This window comes from Alosa alosa, chromosome 21 (genome assembly GCF_017589495.1).
Source record: "Alosa alosa isolate M-15738 ecotype Scorff River chromosome 21, AALO_Geno_1.1, whole genome shotgun sequence".
NCBI lineage: Eukaryota > Metazoa > Chordata > Actinopteri > Clupeiformes > Clupeidae > Alosa > Alosa alosa.
The window spans coordinates 12,464,289-12,481,999 of NC_063209.1; the positions used below are offsets into that span (position 1 = coordinate 12,464,289).

General features: G+C 42.7%; 2 protein-coding genes across 2 annotated transcripts in view; both read right to left on the reverse strand.

Annotated features, from left to right (window-relative positions):
- neurl1b (neuralized E3 ubiquitin protein ligase 1B) overlaps positions 1-4,670 on the reverse strand; it is a 44,418-nt gene extending 39,748 nt beyond the window's left edge. The window contains exon 1 of the mRNA XM_048231862.1: positions 4,476-4,670. Within this exon, the coding sequence (XP_048087819.1) occupies positions 4,476-4,578 (103 nt within the window). The 5' untranslated portion in view covers positions 4,579-4,670. The remainder of the gene's footprint in view (positions 1-4,475) is intronic.
- A 7,841-nt stretch (positions 4,671-12,511) lies between these two features.
- On the reverse strand, positions 12,512-16,370 carry dusp1 (dual specificity phosphatase 1). Its single transcript, XM_048232159.1, has 4 exons — positions 15,678-16,370; positions 15,243-15,391; positions 14,873-15,092; positions 12,512-13,913 (listed from the first exon to the last, which is right to left on the reverse strand). The coding sequence occupies exons 1-4, from the start codon at positions 16,084-16,086 to the stop codon at positions 13,558-13,560; spliced, it is 1,134 nt and encodes a 377-aa protein (XP_048088116.1). The 5' UTR covers positions 16,087-16,370; the 3' UTR covers positions 12,512-13,557.
- Between the last annotated feature and the right edge of the window lie 1,341 nt (positions 16,371-17,711).

Here is a 17,711-nt window from a genome sequence, read left to right on the forward strand (position 1 = left end):
GTGTGTATGTCTGTGTGTGTGTGTGTGTGTGTGTGTGCATGTGTGTGTGTGTGTTTGAGTGTATGTGTGCACATGTGTTGTGGAAACACACAGATTGAGACCTCTCCTTGCTCACAGGTTAAGGAGTGTGAGAACAGCTGAGAGACATGCAGTTTGGAGTCCACTGACGTCTACATTGCGTTAGACTTCTCTAATTAGGACCACAGTACGTAATACTACAAAAACAAACAACAGCAAAATAACAAACAATTGCATGACACAATCCAAAGACAGACTGCTCATGCTATAATTACTTAATTACTTGTTTACTGGATGTTGAAATTACCTTCATTTAACGGCCATAAAAGTTATTTAATAAAAGCCGTGTCTGGTGTGAGCATGCAAAACTCTTTTCGCCAACCATCTCACCCTGATCTTATGTAATGTCATTTTAAGGTGCTTCCCTTTTCCAGGCATGACTACTGGAGGCTCATCCTGTTCTCGGCTCCTTGTGTGAGCTACACCCAAACGTTTCGCTTCTGTCCTGCTTGGAACATAAAAGGCAGACGCAGAGATTCTTCGGCAGATGAAACGCTTTAGCAGGGAACGGGGGAGGGCTGCGGGAGGATAAGAGGAAATTCATCTCAGGATGAGTCATAGGTGCATGGCCTCTGTTGAGACGGGGGGGCGGAGGTGAAGATGTGGAGGTGGTGGGTGTCTTCCTCAGGCTTTGCCGAAGCATTGTGGGATAGCGGCCGACATGCGCTTCATGAAATCACTTCTTGTCATTGTTGCCGTGTGTCAGCCATGGCTAATTAAGGCTCATTGTGTGGTCAGTCACTGATTGACTACATGACTCTGCAGGGTTGCGACGACAGAGTGACCACTCTAGTAGAAGACAAACCACAGCGGCCACCGTTTAGCTCTTACACGTGAGAGCTTATCAGGCCTGACATGACATTCTTTTACTGTTCTACTGTAAACTAACTAACCATGTGGTAGTTTTCCTTTCCCATGCAACCACGAGGTGACCCCTGAGGGTCAGCACAGTTCCAGTGTTTCCCATACATTGACTTATTTGTGGCGGCCCACCACAATATCAACATTGACCACCACACAATGATTTTCCAGGTTGTACTAACTTGTGCTTAAATCTGATTAGCATCATATCCACGCTGTGCTAATTTGTTAAAAAACGTTGCATTCAAGTTAATTCTGCAAACCTACCACCACAAATAGAATTCAATTCTCTGGGAAACACTGAGTTCTGTTCCCACTGCCACAGGAGCGTTCTCAGACTGTTTGCCACAGCCGATGCCTGAGGGGTGTCTCATCTCATCAAATTCCCATCAGAAGTAAATTTCCCTCCGCCTCAGACTGATGCTTGGCCTCATCCCAAGGATATGTGACAACAACACCGCACAGAACTCCAACAAACCTAAACAAACCGTCTCCGTCCAGACCGTCAGCCATCTCTCATCTCTATCTAATTAGAGTGTCAATGTACAACATACACAAACGCCAATCAAAAAAGGGGAGTTTGTTTCGTGGAAAAGCAAGAAAGACACTTGTCTTGAAAAACAGGTTAGAAAGTAAAAAAAAAAAACAGAATAGACAAAGGTAAAGGCAGAATGTTTGAGAAAGATGGAGTGATGTGGAGCAAATAAAAGGGGGAGGAGAGAGAGAGAGAGATGAAGAGATAGAAGATGACTGAGAAGGAGAGAGAGGAAAGAGAGAGCAGCACCTATGAGTGTGTCCCCTCCTGAGGCGTGTGTGGGCTTGCGCTCATAAATAATTGAGCAACTTTTCAATGTTTTATGAGCGCAACCTTATGCCACTTTTGGAGCCAACACCTAAACAATATTCCCATAGAGTCTCACATCTTTCTCACATCAAGTCCACCTCCAAAACAATCCTGTTTTGCAGCACCACAAAACATCAGAGCACGTAACAGCAAGTCAGTTGCTCTGAAAATGGCAACAGATACAGTGGCTTGGCCAGCCGGCAACCTGAGTCCTTGATGTCAGTGTCAGTGATGTCTGAATTAACCCAAAATGTTACTACAGAATGACCTTGGAGATGTCTGTCATTACATGAATATTACAATGACACCCATTGAGACTGACGCCAAGCAGGCCAGTAACCCAACTGCACCTGTTGCATGTCAACAGGGCACTTTGCACTTTTGGGATGACTTCCAGTACAGCTAAGTTTAGAAAACCAGTAGAACACATACATTTCACAAACAGGCTCTTGAATAACCTGATTCATCGCTGTTTGTGCACGAGCTCCATTGTTTTCTCCATTAAATTGACAAAGGGGACATTAACAATCCGTAAATTGTTCAAATAGTCAACAGTAAAAAATCATGCACAGTACCCCTGGGAAATATTTTCAATAACAATCCACATAATATGGTACTCTTACCCAACACCAAAACAGCCTAATCAATAAAGCACATATTAAAAATGCAATAATCATTGCAGATTAGTCAGTTGTGAAAGTGCTGCCATCTAGTGGTGAATAGTACTGCACAACCATTACCAGTGCAGCAAATAAAACGCCTAGTTTCCTGTACGGGGGTCACTATAATATTTTCTAAATCCTGCATGAAAGCCAGATTTTCCCACAGCTTGTGCAAGAGTGTGTTAGCTGACATATCCATTGGCCTTATTTTCAACACAAAGGAAAGGACCCCCTTAATTCCTGGTATTATGGACAGAACAAAACCTATAGCACTGTATTGCTACTGCTACATGAAGAAATAATACTATTTAGAGTATCCATGTATGTTCTCATGCATGTCTAATAAATATGACTACAACTAACCTCAATTATCAGTAAGATGGTCAATTACACCTTCATGTAGGCCTAGACACACCTAATGCTCAATGGTTTAATGTATAATGCAACATTGGATTGTCGGTAATGGCAAATAGGTCGTAAGAGGTCTCTGTGTTTATGGCTGTGTCTGGGACAAAGTACCAGGCCATAATCCTCACGTGAAGGCGCCTAACGTAAATGTATATTTTTCCACAGGATGAATACAGTAACTGTCTATCAATCTATCTCTAACCTCACACAATTGCAGATAACTGCAATTTAGCACTGTGGAATTTGTCATTGACAACAAAACATAAAACACTGAAACTTACCTGTATTTATCAATGCAGGATTTATTCGCTAAATAAAACATTTCACAGGTTTTACTGCAACTTACCTGCATTTACCAGTGTGGGATTTATTCGCTAAAATAAAACATTTCACAAGTTTTATTCAGGTCACTAAAACAAACGTGTATTTTGACTCTGTGTCCTATCTGACTCACATACGGACATGTGCTGTACACATTTGATCTTTATGAAATTATTGCATTTGATCAGAATAATGGTCATCAGTCCAAATTTGGATGAGAGAACCTTCATGGCTGAATATTGGGGAAAAATGTGTAATTTGTTACAAAGTTACCATTTTAGGGGTAAAATGATAATGTGTGGAGACAGAAATTATGATTCTGATGCCGAACAGTCTCTGTCCCATGTGGCCTAATCAGACCTACTTTTTTATTTTAAAAATAATTTCCCCACTATTTCTGTCTCTAGTTGTTGGAATGTTCTTCAGAGTCTATTATAGAACATATGACATCAGACAGTCAACCCCCCCCCCCTCTCTTTCACACACACACAGAGAGAGAGAGAGAGAGAGAGAGAGACACACACACACACACACACACACACACACACACACACACACACACACACACACACACACACACACATACACAAGGTCCTGGGAAAGACTTGACTTTACCAGCCTTTACAAACATCTACTGACTGGTCATCTCTCAGTTGTCTGGGGAATAATGATTTCCTGTCCCATTCCAGTCAGAACTCTGAAGTATGTTTTGAATCACACATATTCCCTCATGTATCTTCCCTCCACTGGAAATTCTACAAAACATTACCATGTGTGAAGGCCAGGGTTACACTGAAAATTAGTGCCACTTTTTTCCTTTTTCAATTTGTGGTATAGTCTAAATATTTCCAAACATATGCAATGTAATGCACTGCTTTAATACATTCAAAGTTGTATCACTATTTCAAAATTATTAAGATATTAATTATTAACAATATTTGTTTTCGATTGGACAGTATTGTAATTCCTGAGTGCTTTTTGCTTTATACAATAAGTTTTTATCAGGTATCACATGCACATTTACAACAGTGCCTCCACAGGAGCACTGGCAAAATTGCAAAGCATGCAGATTGACAGGTAACTGCCTTGTTGTGTCTGTCAAGAAACTCAGGTGGTGTTATAAGGTGTTATGAAAGATGCTTATTCGAATGTTACCTACAAAAACATAACTAATAAACAGTTTCTTGTTCTTCAACTGACTAACTGTACAGTATTAGTGTGAAATCGGAAACTAAAGGCTAATGCGACTTTGGATGCAGAATAATCTGAATTCGTGCAACGTGTATGCGAAAAACACTTACCATTCTCTTTTCCAGAGTACTGACAACCTCTTCGTTTGCTTTGATGGGTTGCTTTGCATGCTGTATGATGGATGCATGTATCTGAAGATTCTGCGTTGCCCATGATGCGTTCCTTCCTGTTCTGCTGTGCTCAGGACCGCCGACTTCAAACTGACTATTTCAACCGTAGTCTAAGTGCTCTATGAGTGCGCAAGGTTTTACATTCTCTGTACAAAAAATCTTTCCCAAGACTCCCGCCTAAAAATCCGTTTAAAAGATAAATAGAGAAACACGTGTGTGCTCTTATCTTTTTTTCTGTCCAATAACAGCCAGGCAGTCACCATGCCAGACGACGACGGGTGTGGAAACGTGCCCAAGGCCATTAACAGTTGGGTATAGCCTACAACAACCCCGTTGGCTATTTTGATTTGACGCCACCACTTCTGAATTTAACGTGTTCAGGGCAGTGTAGGCTCATCGCTCTAGGGATGGCGTCAAATAATGGATGCACTCGTCGAAATGAAGAGCAAGAGTAATTTCGCTACGTTTAGCCTACTGTTTCGAGTTCATCGAGAAACATCCGGTATTGGGCTATTTGAAATTAATTATACCTGTATGACATGTTCTTGGCGCACGACGCACGCATTTGACGGGCATCACACCCACTCAAGGTGTAAACGGACCGATTTCAAATGTCCCGCGGTCTTCCACGTGATACGAGACGACCACATGTAACTAGATACCCACATACCTGTGATAACCGACACTTTCCTACAGAAGTCGCACACGTTTTATAAACAACTCCAACGTCCTTCTGAGGTGGTTGTGTTCAAACTAATTTCCGATGAGGTAGAACAAAAAATAAACATTGTTTCTTGCTCATGACAGACAAACATCCTGCTACACTGCATCAGTTCGTTAGAGGATGATACAAAGCTTAGGCTACATATATTTAGTGCCTCATTTTGTTCAATAAAGTGGATAATGAGAAAATAAGTATAATACATTAGTTTTATATGGTCATGGGATTGGGCAGACGCCTTTGTCCAAAGTGACATTCAAATACAAAAACAATATAATATTTAAAATTGTTGGAAGGCCGGAGGGCCCGCAGGATGGTGTATGGGTGGAGTAGGTCAGAAAGGTATTTACGGGCCAGAGCATGGATGGACTTGTAGGTGAGAAGCGGGATTTTGTAAATGATGCGGAATTTGACTGGTAACCAATGGAGTTGCATGAGGGGGCGATGTGCTGCCAGGGCTTAGTGCCTGTTAAGACAATGAATGTGTATAGGGTGCATGCCAACACAGTTGATAAAATAAATAGTTCACATGGTCCAAATGCCTTTGCTTGTTTATTACATACTGTAGGGTAGAAATGCTTCAAATCTTTTCCCTGGTCAGTTGAGGTTTGAAGGGAATAAATCATGCAACAATTGTAGGCTAAAATGTAAAATATTTAAAATATCTTAATTGTACATTGTAGACACAACAGACAGACTACATGACTGCATCACACAGGTTAATTAAAATAAGGAAAATAGAGCAACAAAAACATTATTGGGATTAGTTGGCTATTAAAATAGGCTGTTCTGTCAATTCTAAAGTCCAGTCTTTTTTTCAGCCTGGGCTTGGCAAGTAAAGGAGCTAGTCACTGATTAACTTCAGTCAAAGAAAAACTTCAGTAAGAAAAGAATGAAAACAGAAAAACAAAATACTGATTTGCATGGGAAAATACCCTTGTGTCCTAATGTCATTTCTTGTGTGTCCTGACAAGTTCCTTTTCCACAGGAGACAATGAAAGAAAATATCAGTAGCACACAGAAACACAGAAAAAAAAACAATATTTTAAAATGAATTTCAGACATGAAATGAACACAACCCTATGATACATTTTTTGTAATAAGGGTCTTCACTCAACCCTGGTTGAATTTCTCCCTCTTCATACATGTTCCTGTCCTTCTCCACAAGAGGGAGCACTTGATTCACAAATAGAATCCTGCGGCTCACCTAAAGAACTAAGAACTTTTCTCTCTTGACCTTATCGCACATGGGAAGTATGAAGTCAACTGACACAAATTGATATATCAGACGATGATTCACATATTCATGATGATAGCTTAAATCATAGTGTATGCAATGATACGTTTTACATCACCTCTTTTATTTGGATTTTGATGATAGTCCTTTATCATCAATTATATGTGTTCTTCCTGGCTGTTAGATAAAGTATATGGTATGAACTCATGTCAACAATAGGGAATCACAGCTGGGAACAACTTCTCTCCACTCCACTTGGTGACAGATTGCAACACCATAAACTTTGAGTTGGAGCATACCAGACATTCTTGGAATGTCTTGAGATGAATCTTATTACAGGCTAACGGGTTCAGACTCCCCCACTTCTCCACAGAGAGAGTGAAAGATAGCTGACCACACAGACATCTGTGTTTGTTTTGATTGCCTACGTAGGCTAGATGACATTTCTGAATATGACATTGATATGTGTAATATCTGTGCAGCATCTTGATATGATTCAAATCAGAGAAAAATGCCTCGATTAGTACATTCTTGTCATCATTTTATGACAAAACACATTCTCAGTTATTGTACATCATACATTACCATCTGTACACAGCCTATGTTACAAGACCTATCACTGTCAGAAGATAAAAAAGAGATGTTCCTTGTGATGAAGAATTGACCTGGTAATTCAATCAGAAAATCTACCCAAAACTCCAAACAACCTACTTTCTGTACATGGATTAGGCCTACTGAAAGCTTTTTCTCAATGGAGATTATCATTGAAGATTTCTTTTAGTATGGAGCTATAGTCTTAATCCATGTAAAAGAAAGCCACCCCTACGTAATTCTTTATATTCTACGACAAGGGCTCATCTCTTATCAGGGCAGTTAATCATAGCATGGCCTGGTAGCCTCCTTTATTCAGCATACTGTCATCACCACTCCCAAGACCTATTCACTTGGATTCTTTCATGTGAGGAAGTGTGTGGCTTTGCCATTTGAAAAAGTGTCCCTCAGGCAAAAGAAGTCATTGCAGTGACTCATGCAGATACATACTCATGTCCTGACACCCTCCGAAGTCATCCAGGAAGAAGGCCATTCAGTAATCACACACACACACACACACACACACACACACACACACACACACACACACACACACACACACACACACACACTGCTGATGCCAGCACTTGATGTGCCTCACATGAATGCTTCTCACGCTAGACCTCCTGTTGGGAGATTGCCCAGCGAATGGCACTTGATTGCGGTGGCTTTCCAGGGAAGACGAAACACAAGGTGAGCATCAGATGAAATGTGATATACTTTTCTGGCCTTCAGACTGCGCTGATCTTGAGCTGATAAAGTTGTTTGGATTTGTTCTTTGTGTTGTTACATTGTGTGTTGTATTGTACTGTCAACCTAAAACAGGAAGCTACCTAAGGAGGATTGCCTCCTCACAATCATGAAAACTCTATATTTAACTTTATTTACTATACTTTATTATAACTCTTCAACAAACACTTTGATTTCCTTTTGTTTAATTCATATATTTTTCCATGTCAACCCACACAGTCCTAAACATACCCTCTTATTTCATCTCCATTTCATGTTGTAGTACCATTAGCCACAGATACAGACACAGACATCTCAAAGTGCTTTCCAGAGCAGTTACATGGATAGATAGATAGATAGATAGATAGATAGATAGATAGATGTTTTATTCATCCTGAGGGGAAGTAAGTGCATGGTCTATATCCAGCTTGTGTAGTTCCCAACTTAACCTAAACGGCAACACAAAGCGTGCACCTTTGGCTAAGGCACAACATGACGAGTCTGCTCTGCATACGCACACGATAATCTCCTTTAGGAATCACCATGAGGGAGAAGCTCCCATGACATCAGCATGCACGGTTGCCATGCAGCGAAAGGCCTCAGAATGCCAGTGGGGCGTTGAGATTAGCAAGGCATTATGGGAAGATAAGGAGCTGGCTGCTCTGAGTGATACCTTCGGCACGAGCCGACGTGATCCTGGCACCCTTCCCTACCAGGTTGGGGATTAGAATGATGTGCGCGTGAGGTCAGAATTAGAAGGACGTGGGTGTGGATAAGCCTGTCTCTCCTGATGGTGAACTACACGCCGGCTGTGTTATGTGGACCACATTAGTGGTGGGTGAAACCAGCATGCCCCCTTTCATTTGTAAAGTGCTCTGGGTATCTAGATAAAGCACTTAGTAAATGCAATGATTTGTTGTTGTTGTGTATACCCTGCTGAGAATGTGAGGTGTCCACTCCTTCATATGAGGGCAGTTTATGACTGAATCAATCCTGTGAGACGTTGTGTTATACATTATTAATGGATGTGGAACTAAAGTTTCTTTCTTTCAAACCCATGAGAAAAAGAACTTGTGAATGGGAATGCCATTTGTTATTGTTTGTGTTAATGTGTGTGTATGTGTGTGTGTGTGTGTGTGTGTGTCTGTGTGTGTGTGTGAGAGAGAGAGAGAGAGAGAGAGAGAGAGAGAGAGAGAGAGAGAGAGCATCTGTCCCCATTTGATTTGTATGAAAGCATTGTATAGTGAGTGTTGGTGTGTGCCCATGAGCTTGTATGCGTGTGTGTGTGTGTGTGTGTGTGTGTGTGTGAGAGAGAGAGAGAGTGTGTGTGTCTGTCTGTCTGTGTCTGTGTGTGAGAGAGAGAGAGAGAGTGAGTGTGTCTCTGTGTGTGTGTGTACAGTATGTGGCGTGAGACTGTTCTTGACAGCCTTCCTGTCGGATGGGAGTGTCTCATACACTGGCCAGCCATTGTTCTGAGAGCCCATTCACTGATAGCTGCTGCACAGCCTTTTTTTCAGGGCCTGGCTCATGTTACCCCAGGGCCTCCACACACACATTGATGTTATACCAGTAGCATCAGTGCCGCCAGCAGGCCAAGTCATTTGAAAATGAACCAAGAGTTCACATGCACACAGTGGATTAATAAGTTGACATGAAAGTGGTAAAAAGCTGTCTGAGTTTGCTTTTGTGTTTCAGTTGAAATGCAAGATGTGTCAGAGACGATAATATATTTAGTTATGACTGAAACATCAATGGTATGAAGAAGGATCTTCAAGGAAGTTTCGTTTAATCTGGAAAATGGTGTATTGTAGTCACCAGAGTGTCAGCAGGAGAGATGGGGATACCTGTCAGATCGCCAAGGGGAAAGTCTGTGTCTTAGCCTAATACCTTACTTTCAAGCAGTCTGATCTGAAATCGCCCATCTTGTTAGCCTAAATCCTGTGTCAGATCAGGACACAGCACTGGCAGACGTCAACTACAGAGGTGCAACTTCTTAAGTAGTGGGGGGTAGGGTTTACAAACACAGATTGTTGTGGGCTGCATGTCTACAAGAGCAACAGTCTTTGTGCTATTGCATTATTGCTATTTCAAAGGTAATGTGAAAAGATAAAAAAAAAAACTCCTACTAGTTAAAACTTCATGTTTATTCCACATATAAATACTGTATGTCTAAAATGTATTCACTATGGATAAATATAAACATTTACTATCAATATCAACATATTAAATCGATTCAAAACAGTATTTACCCATGGCATTAACTGTCTTTAAACATCTAGCAGTGCTCAATAAATACTTCTAGATATCAAGAAGTGTGAGGGCCTGAAGACAAAATCAATTCCTCAGCCAATTGCTTCAGCCTGGAATAATATATTCTCTTTTTTTCCCTTTATCTCTAATTCAACAAACATCAACCATAAAGGAGAGGGTAAAAAGCACCTACTCATCTGATGGGAAGAAGCCAGTTCTGTCCACAGATAGACAGATAGACAGACAGACAGAGAATGCTTTTAAGTGAGTGCCCTCCAGCATAGGAAAAGAATGTTCTCTAAGTCCCAGCAACAGTTTACTCACAGAGAGACAGAAAGTCAGAGGTGAAAGATTGATGGCATTCCTCAGTTGGTGAAAATGCACAGACCATTTTCGTTATCATTACATCGTGACATTCTTGCACACACAGCAACCTCTCAGCACTTTTTTTATAAATCAAATAGGGCTTCCGGAGCCCTGCTCTCTGCTCTGACATCAGTGGGTAAAATGTCAAGAATACCTTTTACAGGGAGGAAGTGGGTTGTTCACAGTTGTTTGTGAGCTAACATTGGTTGCAAACAAGGCAGTGGAGAGTTCAGAGAGTTCAGAGGATGGGTAACAGGACGTGATCCTGAACAGCACCCGACCCTAAAACCTCACACACAACCCCCCCCCCCACACACACACCACACACACACACACACACACACACACACACACACACACACACACACACACACACACACACACACACACACACACATACACACACACCAACCCCCACCCCAGCAGGGAGGGCCTCCTGTGGGGGCACAAAAGATCAGTGGAGGTTTGGTGTGATGGCCGTGGATGTGTGTGTGTGTGTGTGTGTGTGTGTGTGTGTGTGTGTGTGTGTGTGTAAGGCAGGGGGGAGCATATGCCACGGAAATCACAAGTGTGTGGCTGTTCGCATCTCATCAGGCAGGCAGCCGTTGACTGCGCACAAAAACATTATTCTGAGACCCCCAGAAGAATGGGCCCTCTGTTCTGAGGGACAGAGAGGATTTGTTAAGACAGAAAATGAATGAAACAAGAAAACACAGAGGGATTTGATTGGAATTAGAAACTTTCCACAACCAACAATCTACTGGTTGATTCAACATTTTTTACATATTTTTGTGAAAAGAGAAAGACAGAAAAATGGTGTCTTTCGACACCACAAAAAGAATGAACTGACACACCAGGCTTGCCTTAGTTTAAGTATAAGTATACTCTTTTGATCCCGTGAGGGAAATTTGGTCTCTGCATTTATCCCAATCCGTGAATTAGTGAAACACACTCAGCACACAGTGAGGTGAAGCACACACTAATCCCGGCGCAGTGAGCTGCCTGCAACAACAGCGGCGCTCAGGGAGCAGTGAGGGGTTAGGTGCCTTGCTCAAGGGCACTTCAGCCGTGGCCTACTGGTCGGGGTTCGAACCGGCAACTCTCCATTTACAAGTCCGAAGCGCTAACCAGTAGGCCATGATGGCTGCCCATGCCCATGTTTGGACTCATGGGGGCAGCAGTTCCAGATTATCACTAGAGATCCTTTATCTGAAGGCTGACTCTGTGCCAATGTTTCCCTAATTTGCAACCCAAAACACGTTTCCAGGGTGGCAGCGAGAGGCGCAGGCGGTTGAGAGGGGTGGGAGTCTGTGGGGGCATGGCTCTTTCTCTCTCTGTGTGGTGTCACCGTTACAATCCTTCACCATGCCTGAATCAAGGAATAAAATGGCCGCATTGGACCCGTAGTTGAATGTCCTTTAGTCATCCCACTTTTCCCAAACGCCTAGCAGCTGCTTCTATTGTCCCTTTGGAGGAGGCTTTCTCCGGCAGCCTTTCTTGGTCTGGTGACCCCTCCTGCTGTTAGCTTAGCCGGGCATGGTTTTACACACCCTGGCGCAAGCATACGTGCACACACACACACATGCGCTCACTGACCCCAGTGATCCCAGACAAAGAGACATTAATATGTATTCTGTGGTAGATGCCCTTAAACATAACCCTATGAACTCTGAAGATTCCTTCACACAGAGAAATGAGGGATGGGGTGTCAGAACCCAGGGAAATCTGTTCTGGAACTGTTCTCACGCATTCGGTTTCAACGTCAGATCATTCCTTCAGTCAAATCAACTGGAGACTCTCGGGGTAGCTTTTGGTCTTGGGTCATATGTAGTAGGCAGTTAGGCAACTTCTGAGACAGCTAAAAAAAAGGTTATGGGGGAATTCCAAAAGTACCAAGGAAATATCACCAGAACAGACTGCCTCCATATTCACTGTCCATACAGCACTTTCGTATGGACTGTTAAATCACACTTTTATAATAAATAAATAAATAATTAATAAATAAATAATAAATAAATAAATAAATAAATAAATGCCATGCCGAGGCACAGGGCAAACCACAAAGGAGAGCAACAACTGATATCAAGTTTGTACGAAAAGAACATTTTATTTCAGCGGTATCAAAATATGACATATCACAAACAACTGTAAAAATATATAATCATAGCAAATATATTACTTTAGTTCAATAAATATGAGACATATCAAACAGTATCCAGAAACACTCCCCTCTGGTAGTGCTTTCAGGGTCAGAGCCCAGGTATAGGAACAGTACGGAGTCATGAGGTATTTTGTGTTTAAAAGAAAAACAAAGAATTACATAAAACTGTCTGAAGCTGATGGGTAATGGGATATGATGTCGTTTTAAAAGGCAGCCACTGGCAGATGGCATGTATTTGTCCACCCTCATGGCCATTGAGAAGAAATACATTCATTCGTTGTTCTTAGGAGAAAAAAAAACAAGAAAGAAATATGCCGGAATCTGAGGAGATGGGTCTACCCCTCCCGGTGTCCTCAGAGCAAGTCTTTGCGAAGGCTTACAACTGGAGTATACAAGAGTGAAAGTAACTAGTTTAAAGCCATGGAAATAACAAACTCCTGAGACAGATATATACTAAAGATATGACCCATGGAGTTCCAGAGACGAGACAAAACAAAAACGACAAAAAGATCTGTCTGATTATCAAAAGCCATCAACAATCTTCCTCAAACCAGATCACCCTGGGATTACCATTCAGTCTTCTCATACTTGGCTTCTCCTTCACTATTTAGTAAACAAGTCTGTGGAAACCTCCTTTGCTTAGAGGAAATCCACTGACCTAGTCACATGCAGTCAGTCTACACCAATAAACCATCAAGTATTGGGCTGAACAACAAACGGTGCCCTTGATGCCAATACTGAACATTGCGACAATACTGCCACGTGCTAGAGAGAGACTGCCAAAGCTTTTGGCATCACCTCTGCGAAGCAACTGTCCACCACCACGGCCAAAAAAAAGACCACCATGTGGCACGCCAAACAGAAGTTGCACTGCAACATTCTCTTTTTTACACCCATCACTGGAAGGAATCTCCACAACAGACTACTTATCAAGGCACAATCAGGTCCCAAAGGGAGAGAGTCTCTTTTAGCAGGTGGGAGAGGTGGTGATGGGGCTGTGGAGGAAGGCCAGCGGGCTAGCCCCCGCGTGGACAGGAATGGACACGGGGAAGTTGAAGACGGTGGCACCCTTGCCCATGGCCGGACTCCCGGCCTCCGAAGAACAGCTGGTGGAGGCCAGCACCTGGGACTCGAACTGCAGGAGCTGCCCCATGAAGCTGAAGTTGGGCGAGATGATGCTGCGCCGCTGTTTGACAAACTCAAACGCCTCCTCCAGCTTGACCCGGTTGGTGCGCATCAGGTACGCCAGGCAGATTGTGGCTGACCGGGAGATGCCCGCTTGGCAGTGGACGAACACGCGGCCACCTTTGTTTCGTATAGAGTCTGTGGGAAACAGAGAACAAAGAGACAAAAAGGTTAAATAAATGTAAACTGTGTAGCAGTACAGAAGCTGAAAGCCTGAGGGGGGAAGTCTGGAATGTGGCTGAGCTCAATGCCCATCAGAAGGCATTCTTTTTATATTGTTTGTCTGGGAAGATAACCAGTGGCCTGAAAAGTACCTAGAGGGACAGGTACTTCTGTTATTGGAGAGTCCTGGCCTCAAGCAATTTGGTGTGGAATGCAGCTCACCTACACATCACTCAGGTATGACTGGAAGTGGCTTAATGGCTACGTGGCCTTTGAAAGGGTATACTTAAGGACCACCTCCTTCCCCACCTCACAGCCCCAAAGAAAACATCCAACCAAAAACAATGGCACTTTCAATTGCAAATGAGCCTCAACAGTATCAGTAATGAAGAAAGCCATCATTAGGGCAGCAGGGGGGAGGGGGGGCAGGAAGAAATGCTCTGTGGGGGGTGATGGGGGCTGGGTAAGGAGGGGGCATTAGTCTAGAGAGGGGCAGAAAGGACAAAAGAGGGGGAGGAGTGGCTACCACCCCCCACTGATAGCATTGATCTGGGAGGAAGGCCAGCGAAAGCCTAGAGAAGCTGCCCTTTTGTTGTGACTGAACAAAGGAGCTGGGCTCTTTCAAACGCAGCCAGTTGCTCCACTGAGAAGCAGATTGGGTCGTGCCACACGGCTTTACATGAAAGGGGCCACCTATTTAAATCAGATCGGAGACGATGATGTAAGCCATTGTGATCAGGAGGTGGGGGGGACTGGGATGTCCAGCTGGTCAATTTTGGAGGGAAGCACCCCTCTTTATTTCAAAATTCAAATGAGCCACAGTTGGAAGTGGAGGGGGTAGGGAGTTTCTGACTGTCAGTTGTTCCCATGGTGACATATGTGCTTGTTATGTAAGTGTAGGGTGATTTTAAGAGTGTTTGGGGAAATAGTCTCACCAATAAATTCGATGGCCTCATTGAACCAGGAACTGATGTCAGCTTTGTGGTTGTCCTCAACGGGGATGCTCTTGTATTGAAAATGGTCCTCAAAGTGGTTGGGACAGTTGGCTGAGACATTAATAAGGGCTGTGATCCCAAGCATGTCTAGCATATCTTTCCTGGAGGCATGGTAGGCACTGCCAAGGTAGAGGAAGGGCAAAATCTCCACTGGGCCTCCCTGAAAATGAAAAATCCAAATAGCAGACTTTGAGTGGTCTCATTGCACACACGGGCACACAAAACAAACACTGAGGAGGCCTGTTGACAGCCATTATTAAGCCCTACGGAAGCACTAGAGTTTTATAAAAACCGGGCAGGCGGAACATACCTGGTCGTAAAGCGGAGTGTTACAAGAGTTGCAGCCTGGGTCGCTGCTGTCTGGGTGACAACTGGCACTCAGGGGCAGGCTCAGGTCCTGAGGGGGGGCGGGCTTGGTACACATCTCCGGATATTCGTTGGAGAAGTTGTCGAAGCCTCCTGAAAAGCAGACAAATTAGTGAATGGGGTGAATTGCAAAGGGCTCGGGTGAACTCTCGAGGGGCAGCTGTTTCCGGGTGGTTATTTTCGCACATCGTTAACTGAGCAGACGTGGAATTTCATTTAAAAGGGGCAACAGCTGAGATCAACACATGCGCCTCACTCACTGTCGTACCCGTATACGGTGTAAAGTAAAGGCCGCTGTGTTGCCATGGTGTATGAAATTTAAATATACACCTCGTGCAAAAGTATACATGGGTTCTTTGACAATAGAAATAAAATTTACCTTTAAGAAAGAATATGGTGGCACCACAGGGATTGCGACTCATTGCAGTAACAGCAAGCATCAGCGTTCCGTCTTTCTTCACTTGGCTTAGTTCCGAGCTTCGGTCGTCGAGAAACACTACAGTCTGATACTCTCCAGAAACAAGTCGGTTTCTCGTGTCCTCGTTTGGAACGATGTGCTCCAATCCAAGTCCTCCTCTTGCTCTCCGGCGCACAATTGTGCTAAAGCGCACATTCGTAGAGCCGGGGATATGAGAGGAGTTGAAAGAGAAAAAAGAACGGCAGTCCAATACAAGGCAGCCTGGGTCATCTCCCTCCAAGAGTGCCCGGAAAGAGGCACCGTCGATGCTAGGGACTTCCATTATGACCATAGTAGTACGTCTGGCTGAAAATGAAAAATCTAAATACATAAAGTTATGGCTGGCGGATATATTTGTTCTTCAAACGAAGTCGCGTTTGAGAAACACTAAGTACTCTTTTCTTTGTTACAAAACAAGAATCCTCTGTAGTAATGGCTTCTTTGTTCTTCTTGATAGCTTATTTAAAGTGTAGATTCCGGATTTGTAGCAAATTCAGACAAACGATGTAGAATCACCTAGTCCGCCTCTTCTTTCAGGTGTCCGTTTGTTGTTATGGTGGAGCCTTTAATATCCCCAACGATCCCTTGCAATTTTTCAGGGAGTGTAATCTAACCTCCAAGTTTTGTGAGAGGTCTTATATAGTAACCTCTCCTTGTGAATGAGAGTTGACTGACGTCACAAACCCGCCCATTTTGGCCCGACGCCCGCGTGAATTTGCACCAACGTCATGTTCGGGCCAACCTCACCAAACCTTTAAAGAGAGATTGACTTTGCAAAGAAAGTATTATATTTCAACTATTTATACCTATTTCTAGATATGGTATAATGCTATAGCCTAAATATATTATCGAGCCCCTTAATTTAGCCTACTAAGTGCACACTTTAACATATTATTGTAGACATTATTGTTGATTACGTTTTCATTTCTTAATTGAGATCAAAACTATAATATTCATTTTTTTTTCTGATATAGGAATTTGGAAAACTTTCCATGATGTTATTGTTTTATGAGATTTCTATTATACTCTTCAAATGAGCTTTGTCAAATAATAAGATAATTAGTGAATACCTGTCAGCACGATCATAAAAGTTTATACTTTGTTTTTATTGTAGAGGGGTACATAGTGTTCAATGCGGCGAGAGCAAAGGATAACCATAAAAGTTAATCACTGTATAGAAACTTGAGGTCTGGTAAATTTCCATGCGCTGAAAACAGCGCTGGCGGTAAGACATCATTACACTAACAGTAAGTGATATGGCCAATGCTCAGAACACTGCCTAGGACGAACGCAATTATGTTGAAATTCCAAAACAACGATATTAGATCTAACTATGAAAGAAAATCGAAAGATTGAAAATGGTTTTGCAGTATTGGTAGGATTAGGCGACCTGGGTGTCTAATGTTGATATAGGCTATCTACTTAAGGGAGGGAAACTGACACCTAAAACCGCACTGACACGTTTGTTGATGTTTATGCCTGAGTCGTACTGTCAACACACCCTGATGTGACGCACTGTCATGACCAGAACTGTCACTCTTTTTTTCAACTACCCAATTTCACATCCTGTTTTAAATTATTTAAATTATTCAGTTTTTTTCGTGTTGTTGACCTTCTTCACCTATCAGATCCCTTACCTTGGTGTTATATTTACTACTGAAATACATTATCATGCAAAATACATGATCACTAATTGTGCACAACTTGATATTCTTCTCCAGAAACTTCTCATTGCAGTTTGCTGTGGAACCTGAGAATGTATTTTAGTGCCCCCCATTGAAAAAGAAGCGGAATGCATATATAGGTCATGACATCACCTCCACACTGCTGGGGCTCGCCATAGAGCTGTAGGACTCTGCTGACCATCTCGGCTGTCATTTCAACAACACAACTTGAAAGAACTAGAGCCACGATATAAAAAAAAAGATGACAAAATGACAGATGTAGATTGGCCTA